We start from the raw sequence: 24,950 nt of genomic DNA, 5'->3' as shown, positions 1-24,950 counted from the left end.
AAATAAAAAGTTTTCTTTTAAGGTAGTATCATTTCACTTATGGAAGAAATACTTATTTTCTTAACACAAATGTTATTCATTTCATTACTTTAAATGTATTTTAAGGAAAAGCGAGTGCTGCTTGTGATAATTTTCTTTACGGGAAAATGTTTCCAAATTTATCTTGTTACATAATAAATCAAACCTTTAAAAACACTTCAATATAGGATTTATATGTTAAAAACTGAAAACTTTACTAATAGCTCAAATCTATAAATTTGGCACCAAAAGGGGTGTTAAAAATTTGCGTACTTATAAAGAGCATTTATACGAATGCATGCACGATTAAAAATGATTCTAAAAAAGCGTGATTTTTTTGGGAACGCCCTTAATGTTTAAATTTTGATCGATAATAACTGTTTTATCAAATGTTATCAATCCAAGCTACGACACTCTCTCCTATACATATCCTTCTGAATTGAATATGAGATTTCAATACTTAAACTAGCAATTTCAATTCCCCAATAAGCTTCTGCATTCAAATTCAATTATTCAATCGAATATATAAGCAATTTGTATTACAGCTTTCAAACAGTATATCTACATACCTACAATACGCCATCCAATATTGGTGATTGGCCTCTTATCTACTCCACATCCTGATCACACAACACATATATATCTACTCTACTCTCTCAAACTCATCGCACCATACCAGTTTCAACCACCCCATTTGGTGATTAAAAAAGCGATCATCTTTTGAAAATTATTCAATTTTATATTGCCCTAAAGAATTCATTTTCTGTGTTATTAAAAACTCACGTATAAAGGTCGATTCTAAAGTGATTATCTGATTATTACTTTTTGGTACATAAACCATAATTTTAGAAAGCGTTTTTCTCAAAATTAAGCACCCACAAGTTTTCTAACTACAAATGGTGGTAGGTAGATTTGCAGCTTTGGCTAAGGGAAAGGCCCGCAAAGTCCTTCCATCAAATATTTAATGGTGGGAGCGCAGGAAAGTTTTAACTACGTATTCAATCTTTTTCGATCCAGTTTTATATAAAATTAGTATAGATTTAAAGGACTAAAAAGGGCCATCAATCAGTTACTTTGGTACTAAATCCATGGGTTTAGAGTTATAGAAGCCTTTAATTTACTGGTTGCAAACTATTCTAGCGAAATTGATTCTAATTTTCGTAAATTATTGGGCGACTTATTTTTCAAAATTAATCCATAGTTTAAGTTTTTGTAACTGTTCGATGACTGTAAATGGGATTCTTTGCAAAAAAGAATCTGATCCCGTACATCCCTTATATGTATACATTGTTTTTCCAGTGAAAATTATCAAAAACTTTCAAAATATGCCTTTTTCTTATAGAGATTTCTCTATAAGAGCAATGTATTTTAAAAATTTGTACGGATACCTTAGGTGTTATTTTAACCACATATTCTTTGAGTAAAAATCTATCTAAAAAGTATTTTGAGTCCTTAAATTAAATATTATTGTCATGCTCATACATCTTGAAACATTCGAATGGTTTAATTTCTATGCATAAAGTATGGAAACCGTACCTTGAAGGTTTGACGATGAATATATTTCTAAAACAAGATAAGAAATCTAGCATCATCGATCATTGTAAGCGATACACAATATCTAACGTTTTTTAACTTATAACAGATTATATGATGTCTGAGGAGGGGTTGAAGAAAAACGATTGAAGGAAACGGAAAGTGAATTCAATCAATCGTTGGTAATTTATTATACGCACACAAGTACATACTACCATCATGATAGATTTTCCAATTTATTTTAAAATATTAAATTGCTAATTTTCCATTTTCCAATTTGATTAAAATTTATCAACGCATTTATTAATAATAATATATGTATTTCTAATTTGTTTCAGGTGTAAATCAATTAGATTCAGGGAAAGATTTTACGGTTGATGGTCTTGGTTTTAGTAAAAAGAAGAAAAAAAAAAGACGCCATAGGTGAGTACTTCATTTCGATTGTTTTCGTAACCATAAAAATAGTGTACATTTTTAAGAATTTTATTTGCAACAAGCCAAAAAAATATTGTCAAAAAATCTGTTAATTTTTTTAAGGTGTTCGTCAATAGTTTCCAGGGTCTAAGATGTTTCAAAGCTTTAAAGTTGATGTTAATTTCAATGAAGTTAATTTCAATAAATTGAAACTTACAATACAGAAATTTATTTTTCTAAAAGCCTTCTGAACACCGTTACCAGAATATAAAAGACGTACATTCACAAATTTTAGACTTGTTGCAAATAATACTCCAAATAATTTACGGTGACATTAGAAAAATCAACATGTTTGCCTCTGTGGTGGTTACCGATGGTTACCAATTACTACCACAATAGCCTTACAATGTTAAAAACTAAATTTTATTAGTACGATTTATTCAAAACGCACACAATATTTTTTTTTTTCGATTCGAAACAAAAAAAAAAAGGGCTTTTGCATAATTAGTATAATAAAATTAATTGAGGCCGCTAACTACCCTTCTGCTTTTTCTTTTACTTATGCGGCAGGACGATATTCACCTCATATCAATTGGAGGAATTGGAGAAGGCGTTTAAAGATGCACACTATCCAGATGTATATGCACGTGAAATGTTATCATTGAAAACAGATTTACCCGAAGATCGAATTCAAGTAAGTTCAAAATTATTTTTTTAATCATTTAAAAGTCAATTTGCATTGAATGAGCTATAGATATATAAAATATATATCTATAGTCGATTCATTGTAAATTGTGTTTCTATTTGTAATTAATAATTAATTTTCATTTCGATATAAAATTTTATGTAATCATAAGGTTTTTATGGCGCATAAAATATACTCTAATTTAATGAAGTATTAAGAAAGTTAATTTGTGATAAAATAAAAGATGTAATGAAATATTTGTTAAAACATACTTATTTGACTAATTATTAATGTCTAGACATCGTTTTTCTTGTTGGCGAAGAGGAAGAATAAATATTGACTTACCGAAAACTAAAACTAATAAATTTTCGTTTTAATTAAAGAATTTAATGTATTTTATTTACTTTCGTTACTATTTTATTAGTTCGGGAAGCTGTCACTAGAGTAGTTATTCTTCGTTATAGAATATTAACTTGAGATTTAAAATGAGAAATAGTGTATTCCAGTAATAGCTAGAATGAAAAAAATTGTTTAGAACAGTGGTTTTGAATTTTGTCGATACATCATCCAATGATTGTTTCGAAATCAATTACTTGTTTATCTTCAACTAATACCGAATTATTTCAGTCATCATCTCACCAAAAATTCGAGTTAGCCAAGGATTTATGCACGGGCTACAATAAATATGAAAGCGAAAGAAATTTGAAGTGTTATATGATTGTTTGCCATTATGGTAATCGACTTTTCACTGCTTATATTTAGTGAAATTATCGTTAAATAGATAATACCAACTTAAATTTTGAGAAAAAAATAAAAGACTGTTCTAATAAAATAAAAAGTTTATTTATGAAAAATAAACACTATAAGTATATTTTTATACTTTATATAAGAACATGTGTTTTGGTTATATGTTTTGTCATATAAGTGTTACTAAAACTGTTTATAGAATATAAGAAGAAAATTCTATTTAATAAAATAGTTTTATTTTATATTTGAAAATAAAAATATTTTATTTTTTTGAGTAAAATGTACTGAACGTTTCATGAAAGTCGAATCTATGATCGTGCTGACTATCCAACTATCTTAGTTCATTTATTTTGCATTTTAAGAAAGCTCATGACAGCACTCTTTCCCTTTAGTTATTGAACGTTTCTGTAGGTTGTACTACTCAAAGCATTTTTACCTAAACGTCTACCTAGAAATCGAAGGAAAAAACAATTTTCAAAATTTTTGTAATTTTCTTAGATCTCAAATATACTAAAACTACAAAATTCGGGTTCATTTGACGATTAGATGAATTGTTTTTGAGTTATCAGTTAAAGTTCTGGGCGAAAAGCTCTAATTTCGAAGCGATTGTAGAGATATCTCCATAAATACTCCATTTGCCAATTGAAATCGATCCAAATATTCCATAGACTTGTAGATGATTTTAGGAAGAAGACTAAGTTTCTTAAGTTTTGTGTACACGTTTCAATTTCTCCGAGCGCAGCTCTTCTTGAGACTTTGTAACTCAAGAAATTGACTCCTTACGTAAACCAAAACTTAAACACTTAAACTGGAACACTGCGTATATACACAGTGAAACTAGACACCACCTTCAAGAAAAAAAAAAGGTGTTTAACTCTTACAGAACCACAAAACTAAAAACAAGAAATCATACATGGTGACGTTAACAAGCACAACTAAAACACTATGGAGGGGATTTCCTTTTTATTTCTAAATCGAAAACAAAAACATTATAGGACCTACCCTACTTAAAAAAGTGTATGTACACACCTGAATAACAGGGGTGCATTCAATACGTAGTCATTCTTCATTCACTCAATACGAGTATACTTATACATATACAAGAGACTCTGACTCCTGGTGCAGCATTAAGTAAACTTTAGACTATATGATATTACTACGTACAGTGTGATTCCATCCTGCTACTGAAACTTTATTGAAAATATAATAATTAACATACATTTCCAACTGATCTATCTATTTTAAGCATCCGTGAATCAATTTTACTATCTACGTATCTCGCATAATTCAAATATTAGAAAGCTATTGATAAACGAAAAAAAAACGTGTGAACCATGGTATATGATGTGTGAACCATAGTAAAACATCCTAATGTACCATGGTTCAAACCATAATGTACCGAGAATTCCCTAGGATCCTAGGTACATACAAAATCTTAAATGTTTTTTTGGCATTCATTCATTACTCTGAGTGTCTACCAACAGCTTCTACTGTTATATTTAGTGGCTGGGGGATGAAATGGACACTTTTCACATACATTTCTATAATTAATGATAACGCTTAAAAACAAGAATATAATTCTAAATTTTATAGTGTACATAGATTATCATGTACTAATGGTATATTATATTACTCGATCCAAGGTACATGAAGTTACGTAATTGAAACTTAACCTCCTCCAAATTTAACGACTTGTTATAACTGGAATATAGTATAACAACAAACTCACCAATGATTAACTAAAAATTTCGAGTATGATTTACAAAATAATATGCAATGTTCACCTTAGAAATGGATAAACGTTATAATTTTATTTTTAGTTTATTCAAAAACAGAACCATGTTGACATCCAGTTTTCAGCCTACCTGCAATTAAATCATTACTTGTCATTTCTCGAAGCAATAGAAAGTCCCGTAATCAATCACCCTATATAGGATCGTTATTATTATCGAAGGTTATATTATTTAAAAAGTTTTATTATAACCTATCTAAAAAAAAAAAGAGCGAACAACACCATACACCATCCATCCATATATCCCATTTAATACCTATACAGAAAACGAGCGCAGCAGCCATTACCATGATGGGAGGGACTACCACTCAGCCAATCAGCAGCATACGTATACACATAGAAGCCTTCTATTCTATACCCAGGTTCTCTATAGTATTAAACTATACAACTCTCTAAACTAAAGGGTATATTTATTAAGTGTATATTACTATATTTTCTATACACACATATAAGTCTATCCGTTTATCCGTCTCTCTTAGTACTATAAATACAGACATAATATCCACCTTCTTCAACACTGGTTGTTGATGCATGATGCATGGATGCATGTATAGAGAGTGCATTAAAGTACCAAACGTGAAGACTTGCTTACCACATATTCAACCCTTACCTTGTTAATATATGCAACCAGCATTACATACATGTATGTGCGTATGTGTGTATTTATATAGAAGAATGGGAGTGAAAATGGAGGAAAAGTTTCTTGTATGTATGTGTATATGACTTTATATGGTTATGTCTAAGTCTTATTTTAAAACCAACAAGTTTTCATTTTAAATTTATGTATAGAAGTCGGAATACAGCGTGTTTAAGGGTAGTTTTAAAGTTAAGGTGTTCCACATGGTAGGAGCTTAGGACCTGTTTTATTTAAATCATTCAAGTTTATTGATATATAACAGTAGTTTTTACATATATTGTCGCCATGATGTCTTTGGTAAACCTCTAAAAATTTTATAGCTTTATATTACTTTGCCTAAAAACTGAAGCTTGATTTTTTCACGCTTATAAACTAGCCAAAAGAGATTCAAAAACAAGTGAAAACAAACAATTGACTGAGTTAATTGTTGAAATACCATGCATAGTCAGTGTTGATTTCTTTATCACATTACACATACAAACATGTGACACATACATAACTGATATTCAAGTATAGTACATATTATAAAATTTCCGCCTAATTGGCGCCCTCACGGGTAAGTGATGTTTACGAAAAAATGTTTCAAACAAAAGTTGTTTAATTTTTGATAAGAAACATTTTTTACATTTAAACTTTTGTTCTATCTCTAACGGTTTACAAGATGGGTCCTACGGAGCCAAGACCCAATTGACCTATGATGCTCATTTACGAACTTGACCTCACTTTTTACGTCCTGAGTACGCTGTAAAAATTTCAGCTCGATATCTTTTTTCGTTTTTGAGTTATCGTATCCACAGACGGACGGACGGACAACCGGAAATGGACTAATTAGGTGGTTTTATGAACACCTATGACAAAATTTTTTTCCTAGCATCATTATTTTTAAGCGTTACAAACTTGGGACTAAACTTAAATACTATGTATATTTCATATATACATGGTATAAAAATCAAAAAGGATTGGGACAAGGAAATATCCAAGAATATTTAGGTACAACATAATGCTACAACAGTTATTAATCCGAAATTTCTACATTCAAAGGCATAAAGGTTTGTGAATTATACGAGATTCCATAGGTACATCATACCGAAACCAGTCAACATAGATTCGGGGAATGCTCCGACTGGATACTACCCTTAAATTTCAACCTACATACCTTTCATAACTTTCTCTCCATAATTTTATGACGATTATATTTGTAGAAAAACCACGAACGTTGCAATTGGAGCTTTGATTACCTTGTCTTCAATAAAATTGTATACCATCAAATAATTCTCAAGAGGGCTAGTTTTTGAATTTTACAAAAAAAAAAATAAATCCTTAAAATAAAGTGTAGCTTCAATTGTAACAAATATACCAATTGACACCGGGTATTTTATGATAAAACCAATATCAATAATAATAAACACATCTAGTCTTATAACGGTAGTCACATCTAACGTGTTTATATATACTAACTACTGCTATGTTTGAATATTGAAGGTAATATTATTTAATAGAATTGATAAGCTATCAATACATTATTGATTTGATAATAACATGCTTGCTCTGTATGTATAATATACATGTCTGGTGTATTCAGGTTATTGGATTTGAATATTCTAACTACGTAACAGCCATCTATAATCATTTATTGAAATCAGTAGAGAGTCTGTCTATACACAGATAAAGTAAAATTGAAGTCCGATTTTACACTAGAAAATTTTATATATTATTTTCAATTTTTCTCTCGTTTAAGATAATATCTACTTAAGATCAGAGACAGAATAAGTTTTTTCAATCGTGAAGTTTTACAAAGTATTATTAAAAAAACTCATATTCCTAGCCTAAGCTGTACCTATAATATCTTTACCTAATCATTTTTCAGGAATCATCTTCTTTTAAAAATATATCAAGATTATAAACGTGAATATATCGTTTTAAAATAGAAAAATTTTATTAAAAAGTCTCCATTAAAAAGACTGAAATAATATCTAATTATTCTTTTATAAGTTTAACTTCATCATCTATTTCCGTTGTTCATTTTCAAACTAATTTTGGATGTGAAAATGGAATTTTGGGAAATATCCGAAAATTGTATATCCAATCATCAAATGAACTTAATTTATGTATTTTTTGATTTTAAATTAACTAAGGTACTCTCGAAAAATATCACAAAAAAATTTTTGTTTCCGAATTCGATAAAACTCAGTGTACACAGTAATTTTGGCCAAAAAATTTAAAAACTGTGTCCATTTTACGATTGGTCGACAATTTTGTATTCTATCGCTAAAAATATTTTAAGGTTTTCGACGGCAATTTATTTTTTACCATCGACTCAAGGGTTGCATCAGACTCTAACCACGGCTTGTTGGTAAATAAAATGAAATAGGAAAATTATTAAAAATTGCATGTATAATTATATCGTTATTTTCAACGTTAAATTGCACCATTCCAAAATGTATGACAAAATTAACGAAGATCAAAATTATATTCTTATATTTAATCTACGATTTAACTTATTCAAGAAGAAATCGGACTTTACTAAACCTATCTGATAAATTGATTATCGTTTATCAAACAGTTGATAGAGAAAATAACATCAAACTGGATTATTATAATTTTAAAGCAAAAGCGTAGAGCATTAAATATATTATGGATGCACTAATTTAATGCTTTAATGTTTGGAATGATGTGCTTGTGCATCATCATAGTTAAATAGGAAATTTAATTTCCTTATTTTCTCATTCGAATAGGCAAACTATAACCATAGATACCAATATTATATTCATAGACACACCTGCATTATAGGTAGGTATATTATTATATCGATACTATTGATATAGCTTTAATCATATTTAATCTTTCAATTGTGATTATATTCAAATTTTAATCTTACAAATATAATTAATTACTTTGTTTAAAATTATAACATTTCAGAACGTATATATCAGTCTTTACTAGAATGAGATAAAATTTTCGAGATCTTTTATTTAAAACAAGTTAAAACAAACAATTGACTGAGTTAATTGTTGGAAAAACCATTTATTCTTCACATTACGATGTCTGCCTTTGAAGGTGTGCGATCCAACTGGCAATACTTAGTCGTTGCTGTTTTACTGAGCCACCGGCGTAGGTCCTTAGGTCAGAAATTCTGCCTTCTCCCAATGCACCTTTTCCCCTTAATCTTTTCTTCGATGATCAACCGAAGTATTTCATATCTCCTCTCATTATATGTCCAATATACCTTAGTTTGCGCTCTTTGTTCGTTAGCATTAGCGTTTTCTAGATTCTATTGAGAACTTCGGTGTTTCGTTCTCTTTCGATCCAAGATATGCGTAATATTCTCCTATAAAGATACATTACGAAAGCTTCAATGCATTTTTCTAGCAGTTTCTCAGCAGAGGATGGAGAATATCATGTATAGACAGTGTTGATTACACAATCGTATGTTTTTTACCTCATGTAAGTAACAAAAATAGTCTCTCTTAGATAGCCACAGTCGTGTATATATAGCAACGGCTGTGGTGTCATACACACGTAACTTATATTCCCATATAATACAGACTATATAATGTTCGAACCTAATTTACGCCGTCACGGGTAAAACAATGATGTTAACGAGTAAATTCTTCGAACAAAATTTGTTTATTTTTTCATAAGGAACAATTAAACTTTTTTTCTATCTCTAACGGTTTACAAGATGAGACTTGCGCACCCAAAATTTAATTGACTTGATTTTGCTCATTTACGAATTCAACCTCACTTTTTACGTCCTGTGCTTTTAAAAATTTCACCTTGATATCTCTTTTCGTTTTTGAGTTATCGTGTTGAAAGATGGATAGAAGGACAGACATTTTATGAACATGTATACAGAAATTTTGTTCGTAGGATCAATATTTTTCGACAACGAAAAATCATATGCTTATATGAAACGTATATCAAATTGAAGGTGGGTTTCCCAAGTAAATAGGATCCTCGAAAGAGCTTCACAGATTCCATAATAGGTGCATTTTTTTTATAATAACTTTTTCTCATTATACAAATGGCTTGTCATTTCGTTGGGCTGGTCGATTCCCATGACAACATTTCAACAAGAAGAGAGAGTATTTAGAGTATTTATAAAGTTCAAATTAGACGATCATCCTTTTTTTAATTACATTTTCTAAATCCAACCAATGAACACAGATGTCACCCCTATCGTATGATGATGTATTTAAGATCTTCATTCAACAATTATTAAACATAGGAACCATAATTATTATCTAACGATAAATAATAATTTTCTTTAAAGTATGTATTGTTTTCCAACACCTCCTTTATTATGATATGGGTGTTTTAGTTGCATTAAGTACATAATCATTTGCATATATTTATATGCAATAGTAATGCCATCTACATGTTATCTTAAGTACTATATCAAGAGAAGTACCTATGGTTGAACGATGGTTGGAAAAATTATGGAGTGTTATAATGCATTTATTATTATTATTTTTGTTGTATGGGTTTTACAAATTTAAGCATAAATCACTTAAATATTATCAACAATGATGAAACGTCAACCATTTTTTAATTTTTTTTTTTTTTTATGGCGTTTAGATGTAATGTGATTGATATGTAGCTAATGCGGGCCTCATATATCTTTCTTTGTGACCTTCTAGGCTTTTAAACAAGTCAAAATGGATTCAGAATTGGGCAATGTGCTCAATATCAGTACGTAACACGTGAAGTTTACAAAATTTAAAAAACTCCCGACACATTTTTCTGGTACGGAACCCAAAACTCGCTCTTGAAACATATCTAAGAACACTCTCTATTAAATAGCCTTTATCTTTACAGCTTTTTGCAAACTGAACTGATTTTGAAGATCCTCGCTAATGTTTTAGTTTTTTCGGATACGGAACCCTAAGCTGAAGCATTGAAACCTAGCTACGAACACACTTCATTAAATTTTCTATCATACGAAAAAAAAATCAAAATCGGTTCATCCGCTTAGGCGCACGATGCCACAGCTCACACACACATAGTGATCAAACTTATAACACCCTCTTTTTTTAGTTCGGGGGTTAAAAAGAAATGTTAAAGGGCACATACCTGGGAGCTACGATAGTCCTAAAATTTAATTTCATGTCCTTCCCGTCCATATAACTGTGGGTTGGATAACTATTTGTTGGTAAAGTAATCCGTAATTCTTTTCAATTCCAACAATTTATCAACACTATCTGATTTCTGGATCACCTTTGAAATTTACTTCTTTGAAGTTTTAATGTGAGTAAGAAAATCTCAACGAAAAAAATTAAAAAGCTTCCAATGAAATGTCCACAATTTTTGGTCTATCTCTAACGGTTTACAAGATGGGTCCTATGAACCGAAGACCTATATCCAAGACCAAAAGCAAACTAATTTTGTCTTTTTCTCGGTACATCGGGTAACAGAATGCGCAACTATTCTTTGTAGCTATTAGAATTACATTTTAATTAAACTGTATTGAATTTACAAAAAAATGGAGCCAAGCTAAAATATTTTCAGAGTTCAATCTGTATCATTCGAGGTTGATTGATCAATTCGAATCGCTTACGAATCGAAATGGCTTTATCTAAATAAATCATGAATAGCGATTACAAAAAAATCGAGGCAAAAATTTCAGCTTAAGTCATACCTATCAAAGCAAAAGAATGGAAATTCACAATTTAGTTAAGAAACGTGAAAGAAACAACACAAAAACTTATTTCTTTGGCAAAGATACAATAAAATACTATTTATCAACTCGAATAAATCACCTTCTACATTAAAAGTGTAATATGTTAATGATGTATGTATGTAAGAAAAATAGGCGTTATATTTAGGCGTTAAACTAAGTTGTTTTAACACGTTAGTGAATTTTCATCATCGTAAACACAAATCAGGTTTGTTATTCTAATATCGTAATAACACCATCAACATGGTCGCAGGATACTTAGTTGAAGAAAATATGCAAATTTGAAAAACACTTTTATATGCAAATTTTATTTTTTCAACACCCAACGTTTCTTTTAACAAAGAGCAAAAAAAATATTTTTTCGTGTTTATTTGTTTGTGCTTAGGAATAAAACACGATATGTAATTAACATTGTTAGTAGAAAATTTGGTAAAAGGGCTTAGATTTATTTTTTGTGATTAATCAAAGATGAAAAGCGGTACTTTCGAAGAAAAAAAATAGTAAGATCAAAATAATTTGAGTGTTTGTGATCAAAGGATTTAAGGGAAAATTATTTCCTTCCCTTTCAATTAATAGTTTGTTTTTGTCCATTGTTCTAAAAAAGGGATGCTCTGAAGTTTGGAGTTCGAGAAATACAAATTGATTAAACAACGATTGAACCGTGGCTAGCTGAAGTATTTTAAAATTCTACCATTTCTCTTCCAGTTAAAATGAACACGTTTATTCGAATTGGTTACCAAAACACAAACTTACAAATACTGATATTCGATTTTGTTAGGGATTGACGTGAATACAGTATTTATAAACGGATTGCATCTTTTCGAAATGACTATACACTTTAACGAGTGTAAAAAACAATATTTACTATTTTTAACGAATTAAACACTATAATAAAGACTTTCGTACTTTATTACCTTAGCTCTAGGGTGGTGTTTTATTTTCAAAGAAAATGGTAAATATGCAAGAATGAGAGGTAGGTAGCGTTCTCGAATTTATACCGATGCTAAAACGCTTAAAACGTCGATTTCATTGTTTTATTAATAAATCACATGATTTCATTGCCCAGATAAGATTGGCGAGACGTCATTTTGTAAAGTTTTCTTGATTAATTGACTACGAGCCTATTTCTTTGAGCGATACACACGATTATACAAATATTTCGTAGAAAAAAATATAATAGTTCGAAAGATTACAACCTGAATGTTTCCATGTTCAGGGAATTTAGAATATGATGTAAAATTATAGGAATGAGAGTTGATTCGAGATAGAAGAAGAATGAGCGAACTCAATGGTGGTATGTTGAATGCTGTTATTCGGTATACAAAGTCAGTAATACTAAAATTAATAATTACTTGATTATATTATGTTACTAAATACTGTATATAAATTCTAGAACATCAAACTCTTGAAACGAACCTAACTATCTACCAGTTAGTTCTAGGTTTGGTATGTATCCATGGTGGGATGAGAGAAACACAAATTGGTATTTACCATATTTTTACAGCATGTTCTAGTAATTTACCACAGCAAAAAAAAACGAATACTGATTTTCTTGAATTAAGTATGGTAATTAAAAGTCAAGTAACAATATTTTGGCGAAACTTACATTTTCTACATTAGGGAAAGCGGACTAAATTTGTGTTATCACTTGGGGGTGCAGAAAAGTGAAGTGGGTTTATAAAAACCATTACTAATATGCAAGATATGGACGTTTAAAATTCCAAATTAAATAAAAAGTGTCACTAGATATCCACTAGTGACGCCATACGTGGGATCGCCATAGAGATCACATATAAAACTTTGTTTAGCTTAAAGGAAATGAAATCCTTTGAATACAATCTTTGATTGCTTATAACTTCTTTAATCAATGTTAATTTCACTTTCAAATTTTGTCATGGTATCAAGTACAGTTTTACATTCTTATCAACCAATTCGATATCAGGATTATCATCCCATATTCGAAATTTTCCGAGATCATTTAACATAAATATGATCAAATTTCGTTTTCAATTTTCATCCTCAAAACTTGAGTGAATCAGACTTCGTCAAACAATTCTAAAGTCCAAATCTCAAAGCAGCTAATTCTATAATCGCGCTAACCAATAATAATAACCCTTCCTTGAATTTATCTTTTCACAATTTTGAACATTTATTTTCATATATTTATTTCTTCTACTCTAAAAACATGTTGTTTTTGGGTTTAGCCTTACCTTTTTCAAAACTTCTACGCTGTCTGTTATCACGCCATGTTTGTTTTTTTTCATTCTCCACACCTTATCAGAATAAATGACATAAAATTAAAATATAACGTGAATTGTGTAACACCTTTTACATACAGTACTTATAGTGAAATATTCAGAAAATTTTGTTAACGGAATAAATAAAATTGAATATTGAATATAATAACTATATTGTATAATATAGAAATAGAATAATATTTCATAATATAATTATAATTATAATCTTATAACATTTATATTTCCCTAATTCCAATTATTTGATTTTCCGCTACTTCTACTATACCATCTATGTATATCTACTGCCAAGTCTATCTATATATATCTATCTGTATACTATGATGTGATGCAATTAAGTTCCGCACAAACATTCAACTATAGACATAGTAAAATTTATTATTATTTATACCAGAAGTTCTCCAACAAACAGTTATGTTCCACACTATGAGTATCTATACTTTGATAATGACGTTTTTCCTGGATGTGCTATCCTGGGCCTTATGAATTATTTCTGGGATGATTTCCACTTATATCACTGGCTAAATAATATTTAGATCGATTTTTAAGAACTTTAGTTTAAGTGTTTTGCATTATAACGCTTAGATTTTAAATAAAACATGGTTACAAATATTAGTAAAGTTTTGGTGTAAAGGTGTCTCACAGAACAGTTTGCTACATTAGCTTGACTGACACCGACCCCAAAAATAACAATAATTTTAACTACATTATATTATCGTAATTTTTTTACTTTTTAAAGTCGGTTTTCTTTTATCAAATGTTTTTTTATTTTGTGATTTTTAGTGAATCTGAGGTACACTAACTAATTTGTCACTAAAAAAAAGAATCATCGAAATCGGTTGGCGTGATATTGAGTTATTCGTCCTCTTGCCATGCATACTTAATGCACGACTTTTATGGTTTTCTCATGGATGTCGTTGTCAGAACTGGACCAAAATGAAATAGTACAACACGGGAAGCACCAGCTTTCAAATAGATAAAGAATCATCGAAAACGGTTCACCTAGTCAAAAGTTCTGAGGTAACACACATAAAAAAAAACGTCGAATTGATAACCTCATCCTTTTATGTTTGAAGTCGGTTAAAAAGTGAATATTCTTGTCTTGTAACACAAAAATTTTAACTATTCGGAAAATCATTATTCCGTATGGAAACCAGTGGCTTAATCAGAACTAGATAACAGGCTTGAATTGGGTATCACCAGGTTTTGAATAAATAGTTAGATAATCAAAAACGATAGTAATTTACTATAATACTGTTCAAATGTATAAATAAACTGTCTAATAAAAAAATAGCCTAATCTATTAATGATCTAGTTTTGGGGCAGTATGAGTTTGATTTTTCTATAACTTCTCCTGAATAAATGTTTTCGAATTTAGAATCTCTGTATTAATTCTTCGGTATAAACCATATTAAATACCTCATATAGACAGTATATATAAATTTTATTAGTATCTACATGTATCTACTCTTTTAAAACCGGTATCTACGTGGAGAATTACACCACCATCGTTACGAAGCAGAAAGAGGTGGGTAAATAAAGTATATCTTCCTTTCGATCCAGCCACGTGAAAACTATAAAGTTATCTTTTAAAACTTATTTTGAAAATGTGAAAATTTAATAATAATAGTTTGAAAATATATATATCTATATCTATATTTCCTTAGAAAATTGTTATATTGTATAGTGTAGTAGGTACCTAACTTCATTATTTTATTTAATAACTTCGAAAAGTTTTGTATTATACATCGAAAACTTTTTGTTAGAAAATATATAGAATAGAAAGTTTTGTATTATATTATATTGATGAAATAATAATAATATAAATATTGGAATAAGAGTCACTTATTTTATTATATCGTTTTAAAAAAAAATTACAAATTACAAAAAAAACTCCTTTAGGGCACTTAGTTATTTTGTTGCTTAATCATTTAAAGAAAAAAACAAATTATTTTAGTATTTCACTGGCGTAATTTAGAAAATATTTACAAGAGGAAAATATTAACTTACTTTTCATGGTCTTAATTCTTAGCTCCTTTGATTGACTTATGATACTGATCCTTTTTGTTTACTTGGAAAAAGCAAGAAAATCAGCTTAATTTAATCCTTTGTATGAAATTTTTATCGATAACTCAAATACTACTTTTCCATTTTCCAAAGAGATCCAATTTTGGTATTTTTCTGATTAAAATTACTCTACGAAATCATTTTTATCAAAATCGGATTTTTTAAAAATTTTCCAATTTTCTTAAGAGTTTTTTAAGGATAGATTTTTTTTTAAATTTGATGAAACTTTGTATATAAAGTAATTTTGATCCAAAAAATACAAAAATGTTGTTAATTTAACAATTTGGTGAGTAGTTTTTGAGATATTGCATAAAGTTCAGTAAGAAAACAATTCGTTTTGGAAATATTCCTCAAATATCTCGAAAAATATTGATCTAATAGATGAATGAACAAAGGTACGAAAATCTGATAGAAAACTGGTCGTTCTATCACCAAAATCACCCAATTTTTGGTATTTTTTAGATCAAAATTACTCTAGAAAATGACTGATCCAAATCAGATACAAAACAAATTTCAGGATTTTTTGTAATTATTTTATTTGGATAAAACTTGGTTTATAGGGTATTTTTAACCAATAAAGTACAAATATCTGATCTATTTAATAATTGGGTGGATAATTTTAAAGGTATGACCCAAAACCGGGTCGAAAAGCGTTTATGTCGGAACGATACTGAATAAATATCTAAACATGCTCATCTTATAGACAAGCGAAGGGCATTTTTATTATTTATTTTTGGGTCCTGTTTAATCTAAATATTCCCTAAATATACTGACGTACGCTTGAATGGCATATTTCTTGTATATTTTTTAGTACAAAATTTCTGTCCAAAAACGAGGAAACAAAATTTCATAGTTTCGAAAACAATTTAACATTCCGCTTTTGAAACAATTTTACAATCGATTGCAATTTGAGAAACTGTCAATTAAATCTTCGACATGTTATGTCAACAACTTCACTTTTTAAAAACAGTCAATGAACTTTTCCTGTTACTATAATTAAAAAAACGTCTAAATGTAATTTTCCACAGACAAAAACAATTTCGAAAAAACAAAAGTTTAAATTAAAAAATATGAAAAACAACCGTTCATATACTCATCATCACCCAACAACAAAATTATGATTACCAACTAAATAAAATTAAAACACATGAAAGAAAAAAAAATTGAAAATGAACGCCACACTTCGTCTACATACAGGATGAAGTTTTCTAGTAGCAACGCTCCTCAATCTGGAATAGTTTTTATGGATTATTTGATACTAATTGTCCAAGAGCAGTGCAGTATTTTGGCTTAAGCAAGTAAGGAAATTAAAGCCATACAGGTAAAAAAAGTGGCTTTTTATTGAGGCTGTAATTGATAAGAAGGTTTAGTTAATAAAAGTAAATAAAGCAATATCAATCAGCAAGCAGTAGGCGTTAGTTGACTCTCATATCCAAGACAGAAAAATCCATAAGGAAAAGTAGTTTTCCAGATAAGAATGGAAAGTTACAATTGAATTTCAAGCACTGCGATTATACCCTTTACTCTATCGATTTGGATATGTTACAGGTATTCATATTCTACCTGCCCTAGGTACTTATATTTTTCGAAAATCATCTTAATTTTTCCAATTTTCATTGTGCACATCCAGGTGCAGTGTTCCAAAATTGTTCTTTATCCATTATTATCTGGAAAACCGCTTTTCTTTATAATTTTTTAACAATTATCATGAGGATTCTTAAGCAATTTCATGTCAATCAAAGAATGACTTCACGTCAATCAAAAATATGTATAAATCTGTCTTAAGAATAACCATTCCCTGGATAATTACGGGTTAAATGTACCAGTTGACTAAAACTGGGTCATTTTAAATCATATCTTAAAAACGTTAACCAGAATGTATAAGTATTTTGTACAGTTACACGTCTGTCCGTTGTTACAAATTGTGTACATGTACAGCAAGGTGTTTTAAGAAACTATAATGCATATTATACCTTAAAAAACTCTCGATAACGTTGCCTCGAGCTCTGGTATCATCTCAGCCTTGATCATAATTAATGAGCAACGGCCTTTTCTTTCACAAATGTGAATGTAATCACAATAAGGGCAGAATGTCTAATGCGTTTCTCCTCGCTTGTTTGTCAGTACCAATTCTCGACCATGTTGTCTCCCACAAATTCTACTATTCCTGTCCAGATCCACTTTAGCTTTTAGCAATAAACTTTGCTGAGCGAATTTGTGTCTTTGAACGTATCTCCTTATTTATTATTTTATCTCTCCGGGTAATATTGAGAATACAGCGTTCCATTCTTCTCTAGCAGATATCCAGTTTATTGCTTATCTTTCGACTTGAAACACGTGTAACTCGACAGTATTCACAGCTACTCCACTAAATTTTTGATCATAGACGTAAAAAAAATAACTAGTTTGAAATAACATTTATAGAATTAGAATTATTATTTAATGATGTTGATATCCATAAGAGTAAGTGAGATAAAACTATTATATGTGGGTGTAGATGAGATGATCACACACACACACACATAATAATAGTGTGAAGTGAATTGAATCACAGTCACAATGTTAGTGTTGTGAATGTAGCCGACAGTTGATCAGCAGTGAATGTTTGGACCCCTGGAGGCGCTAACATAATCATTATTCAATTATAACTTATAAAAGAACGTTTAAGGCTGTCATTTTCAGTTCTGTGCAATTTTATCACAAAATACATATTATAACACTGTATATATAGCAGAGCCTGTCGCGAGCGCGATCACTACTATTCCGCTTTATACGGTTTGAAAAACGTTTCTCATACGGATTTAGGTACAGAAAGTTCTAGAAATAATGAAATTTTGACAGAGCCCAGTCATTTATTGCATACAGATTTTGGTATGAAAGCCATGAGCCAGTTTTCCTTATTCCGTCAACCATTCGTTAATCATTGGTCGCTTGATGAGAGATTTTTTCAGGAACGAAAAATTTCCAAATTTAATATTTTTTTCCTTACACTTTAACTGCCGTAATTAGAAAAATTTTCACAATTTCTGAGGGACGATACCTTTGAGGTTTTGTGTACGCAATTTTCCCATAATCAAAAATTTACATTAAAAAAAATATCAAAAAAATGTCTTTATTTACTAAAGTTTTTAGGATTTATATTGATAAGGGGGATTCGGAAGAATTTACACAGTTTCTGGAGTATTCCGAACAAGTGTGGAGAGGTGAGAACCTTACTTATTACTTTAAGGTTTAGAACACTGCACAAAAACCTTATGGAAAGGTTTGAGACAAAACTTATGCGAAGTGGAACTAAATCTATTTTCTGCTCTGCTAAAAAGTATTGCGGACTAATGAATTATATGCAAGTTTTACTGTATTCTAATAAAACGTAATTCCAGGATCCCAGAAAATTTAATGGGAATTCTAGGCTTTATCGAATATTATGAAATACCAATTTTTGTTAAAATATGAAAATAAGATAAGTCTAAATTCTTTCTCAACTGCGGATAATCAATGATTTTTATAACATTTTCCACTTTCAACTCCGATTCAACTCCGATGAGAATTACTTTCATGCAAAACCTAAAAACTGCTCTATAATTTTAGCTATTTTTTGATGAATTATCTAAAAAGAAGACTTCAATACAAACAAACTCTAATCTTTGATCATCTATCCTCTGGAAATATGCCGAAGAAAACTATGATTATCGCCTTCAGTTTTGATGATACTTTATTTATCCGCCCATCTGTATCAAAGCATAATTCCCAGAGATTTGTGGATTCAATTGAATATTCAATAAGTTCTAAATTTCTGAAAATTAGGTATATTTGTCTTGAGACACTTTGTAAACATAAACCTACTTTTTTTTTACAACACATATGAACATATTTAGATGAAAAATCTATCGGTGACAGACATAACAATTCAATACAAAATGCTGTATTATACGTGTAACAGTCAAAATTGGGAATTGGGAGAGGAAAATTGATGGAAACAGTTTTATATTATTAACAAGCGTCTTTTTTTGTGTGTGTATTATCGTATTGTTGTTAGATCGTTCAGTTCGAATGTAAATTAATTTTTCAATTGTATTGTATCGAAAAAATGTGAGAAGAAAATTTAACAATTTAATTGATTTAGGATTCCGCAACAGCCAATCATATTTCAAAATGCAACTTTATGGTAGTTGCTTCGTTATTGTAATATATTAAGATATTTAAAAAACTTTGAAAGTAAGTAATTAAATGCACAATACACAGCAATTTGAAGGCGATTTTCCATTCAGTTTATAAGATAATAGCGATTAAAGCGAGATAAGTTACACGTACATCACGAGAGAAGCGTGGGAAAATATAATTTATCATTTTTTTGCTTAGTAGAAATATCACCAACTTTATGAAAAACTGATAACTATTAGAATGTTTAAAATAAGTCAAAAAATTGAAAATACTTTCAATGAAAAATTAAAATTAATCACACATTTAGACAATATTTTTTTAGTGCAGGGGTTGTGGAAAGAATTATGTGTGCAAGATAACTACATAGTAAAGTATTATAGTTGTAACAGAAACAACTATAGTAGAAGTGTATTGTAAACAACTGATAACACACTGAGTATTGTGTCTGTGTATTCTCCACTGCTATAGTATTAAACTAAAATTATACCTCATTTCACTACAAACTCATATACTCTTACTATGCATACATACAATCCAAAACTTTTTGACAAGATTATAGCCGAGCAAAATCCGTATGATATTAAAAACTTAAGAATGACCTTGTATTTTCAACAACAACAAAATGTATTTTGAAAAACTATTCGATTTTTATTGATTTGATTGTCTCTAAAGACAATCTCTCGGCACGAATTTGAAATTTCTACGTTTGACCACGAAATTTCGAGCATAAACTTACGACTGGGCATGATGTTGACTTCGACTTCAAGATTTTATTTTTTCCAAGAAATTGTCTGCCTTGAATACAAATCTGCAAGATTTTTATGCTTAAGAAACACTAATTAAAGCAGGGCTTTTTTGAGACGAGAAAAACAGGAATTTTTTGAAAGATGTGAAAGTATCACATTTGTAATTTTTTTCTCAGTGACATGATATACCGGTCAAAATCTAAATTTTATTTCTTCAAAAATGTAAATTTTATAGGAAGATATGTAAATAATCAGATATTATGCAATTCGCTTGGCATTCCAAACCTTTTTTCTTAACAAAAAATAAAAACAATTAATCAAATCGAAAAACAAATATTACTATGAAGGGGATTTTTATATTATTAAATACATGATTTAATTTAATAAAATTAAAAAAAGAAATATTAACCAAGTAATAATACCAATAATGACCATTGTCCCTCGGGAACATGTAGACATATATATAATGTAAAACTTATACACACAAATTATCCTTATAGTACCAGTGAAAGTGAATTGGTATTTTGAACTGTCTAGAATAGAAAGTTATTATGTTCGTCCTGAAAATCGAAATTTGAGTTTTTTTCTATCTTTACGTTTTGAGATGACTATAATGCTGACTCCTTTTCAAAACTTTGTTCTTGCATATCTCAAATTAAAATACCTTAAAAGAAAGAAAAATATTTTTAATTTTATGCCATTAACATTTGAAAATGATCACGGTCATGTGGCCGAACAGAATCATTATTTTGGTAAACAAACAATTTGCAATCGTAGCTCTCTCGTAAGTCTATTCATGAAATGGCAAACCAAACTAAAATAATAGCTGTTGTCTGCTGTCAAATCGATTATCAAACTAAAGATAATTGCCAAGATATGAGCTCAAAAGTAAAAACCACCGCTTTATAACCTCCACCTCTCTTGATCTCACCTATTCCCCGTCTATAACTCTCGAAGGGAATGTTTTACACAACTAAAATATATGCACAGTTTTCAATTTTTTTAAGTGTATAATTTATTGAGTATTTCAGTAAAGATGACCATGAATTGTTTGACATTTACTATTTTCGATATTTACAGAAATCTTTAATTTATGTTTCAAAACGGTGATCATAGATGGAGCAGTAAAATGTCAGAATAAATTTCTTTTTTTTTTTTAAATATATCCTTATAAATTATAGCTGATGTGTTATTAAGATGTATGAGCTATATTTTTGTAGAGTTTCATTCAAATCCATTCGATAGTTTTGGCGTGAAAGCGTAACAAACAAACAAACAAACAAACACCCTTACTTTCACATTTATAATATATAGGGATTAATCCATGAATTCAATGTGTGTATAATCGAAATATTTTTGGGTCGGACTTGAAAAGGTTTTACCCATCACGATTAATAGAACTTTTGCAGTTTGTAAGTTTGTAAGTGTAACATGTATGTATAGTGGTTATATTATTTATTCACTTGGAACATGTTTGATAATTAATTTAGGGGTTGTTTTGTTGTAAAATGTTACAATTTATGTCATTTACAACCATCAGTAATAAACCCCTTTTGTATCCGTGTGGTGTGTAAGTGTAAATCTATAAGGGATGCAAAACACATACAGTCAGTCAGTCGTTTATATTTATTACTTAATGTGAAAAAACTGTTATAAATTATTTATATTTATTAGTGTTTGTGTATTTGTTAAAGGGATGGAAAATTATTGGGAAAAATCTTTTTGTTTTATGTATTTGATTTAAATTTTAAAACTAAACAAAACTTTGGTTTGAAACCCAACACGTGATAATTTTAAGGGCTGAATAAATCAGGACTTTTGGGTCTTGAACCAATCCGAAATCAATCATATATTCATCGGAAACAAAATTTGCTATAGCTAAACTAGTCAATAATGTTTCTAACCAAAATTATTTTAACTCAACCTATATCTTAATCAATCTACGCCATGACCATGATTCTTTAGCAGAAGCTCTTTTCACAAATTACCAACTCAGCCTAGTAGTTTAAGAATATCGAACACGTGACAGCAATAAAAGTTATCCCAACGCTCAAGATTCCAAAATTACTAATTTACGATTTTAATCGGGTAAATTATCGAAAGATCACATTACATTAGGTTAGACAACATGTATTGAGTTTCTTCTTTTACTACTTCTGAAAGGAGAATCAGAGGCTCTGCCTTTTACACGCATGCCTTAGAAGCTCCTCATTTGGTAAGCCCCTCTGAAGTAACATATCTAGACAAGGTTTGGTTGAAATTTTCAAACTAGTACTTGCAAAATGCCTGAAAGCCGAATTGAAAGAGGTGGTTTTGCTAATATCATGTTTTTGATGTTGATACTCTTTTTCTCAAAGATCTTTTAAGATACAAAAAGTAAGAAGAATGATGGGCAAAAATGCAGTTAAGAAGGAAAATAAATCTTGTAGATTACCATTAAACTAATTGGACAAACAATTTATAAATATGGCAGCATTTGCTATTCCAAAAGGAGTAATTTCGAAAAAGGAAAACCACGAACTCTCAGAGTATGCCATGCTTTTGGCTTACGATTGCTGTTGAAATAAAAGCTGATAAAATGGTCAGTTAAAACCTAAAATGGTACTCAATTATGATCCAATGAAAATAAACCGTTTTCAACAAGTTTTCGATTTCGTAAAATAATAAGCTCAAACAAACACACATAATTGTATAATCATTTCTAGAAAAAGAATGCAAATAATGTTTAAAAAAAAAAACAAATATTCACAACAATACTCGCCATTCTATCGAAGGAATGTTATAGATAAAAAAAACCAAATATCTACATAACTGACCGTAATTCTCCTGTAAGTATATCCCGTAAGCAAACATATCACAACAATAAATACGTTGCTTGATTTGTCCATACATCCAACGCCAACTTCACACTATTACACACACAAATCCTTTTTTTTCTTCGTTATTTTTTTTTTTTAAATACTTATGTCGTCTTGTGATTGTATGAACATTTCCTTCTTCGAGTTGTGGTGAATTGAAATGTTTATGTTTGTGGTGTTTGCTTAGGATTTCAAACACAAGTATTTTATAATAATAAAAAATCATATTATTTTTATTTTTTTTATGTTGGCATTTGTTTGTGTTATGTGGTCAAATTGGCAGTATTTTATTACAACTTGTATACAACTTCATACTATTGTATTTCATATTTTATTGTATCTTTTGTTTAAAACAGTTTTGTTTTGAGAAAATGGTGGACTGTTTTTTCACACCTCTTTTTTTTTTGTTTTGTTTTTAGTATATAATGGAACTGCGAAAGATGGCCTTGTTAAATTTATTTTATTCAATTCAAATAAGAAATGTCCTTGAGTTAGTTAAAATTTGTGATCTTAATTTATGAGTGTTTAAATGATGCTTCTATAATGAGACCATGAAAACAATTTTGAGTTTATTATTTATATTTGCATACTAAATTTTGTATACAAATTTAAACGTCAATTTTTTCGAAAAAAAACCCAATAATAATCGAAAGACTTAGACGTTTAAATGTGTATACAAAATTTAGAAAACTAACATAAGTAATAAATGTATCTGTTAATGTCGTCTAACAAAACAGAAAGAAATTCGTTGATAAAAATACGCAATGTGACTAGAAGCACGTAATAAGTTATAAGGGCCCAGTTGATAAAGGTTGGCATGAAGCAAAGAGGCTAGGGTTCGACTCGTAATATATGTGTTTTTTTGTTTCAAATCTCTTTAATTTTAAGTGTTTTTTTTTTATCTATATTTTAAATTTCTATATCTTAAAGAGTTATTCATCTAAGCCCACACTTTAATAGTTTCGCAATCATAATCCAACTAAACAAAATTCTGAAACGAATCTTTGCGATATTAAAGCATATAGAACGGTCTCAAGCAGCTAAAATTTTAGTGCAATTACAAAGTAATTAATTTTATACTGTGTTCTTGATATTTGTGAGGCCCCAATTGTAACCTGCAAATCCATTCAAAAAAAAGCGGCTTAAGTACGTTCCCAAAAAATCACGTTTTCTTATGGGCTTCTTTAAATCGTGTACATTCATTCCCATTAATGCCTTTTATGAGCAGGTTAATTTTTTAATACCTCTTACGGTGTCAAATTTTTAGATTTGAGCTGGTAAAGTTTGCGTTTTTAACATGCAAATTCCATATTGAAGTTTTTTTAAAGGTATGCTTTATTATTTAACAAGGTTAATTTTT

The 24,950-nt window shown here is 29.5% G+C and overlaps 1 protein-coding gene across 1 annotated transcript in view; it reads left to right on the top strand.

Annotated features, from left to right (window-relative positions):
• LOC123298888 (visual system homeobox 1-like) overlaps window positions 1-24,950 on the top strand; it is a 162,282-nt gene that overhangs the window by 94,904 nt on the left and 42,428 nt on the right. Inside the window, exons 4-5 of the mRNA XM_044880985.1 lie at window positions 1,890-1,974; window positions 2,536-2,659. Coding sequence (XP_044736920.1) covers window positions 1,890-1,974; window positions 2,536-2,659 — 209 coding nt within the window. The remainder of the gene's footprint in view (window positions 1-1,889; window positions 1,975-2,535; window positions 2,660-24,950) is intronic.

Source organism: Chrysoperla carnea, chromosome 4 (genome assembly GCF_905475395.1).
Source record: "Chrysoperla carnea chromosome 4, inChrCarn1.1, whole genome shotgun sequence".
NCBI lineage: Eukaryota > Metazoa > Arthropoda > Insecta > Neuroptera > Chrysopidae > Chrysoperla > Chrysoperla carnea.
Note: the sequence above shows the minus strand (reverse complement) of the source record. Positions and strands in the feature narration are given on the sequence as shown.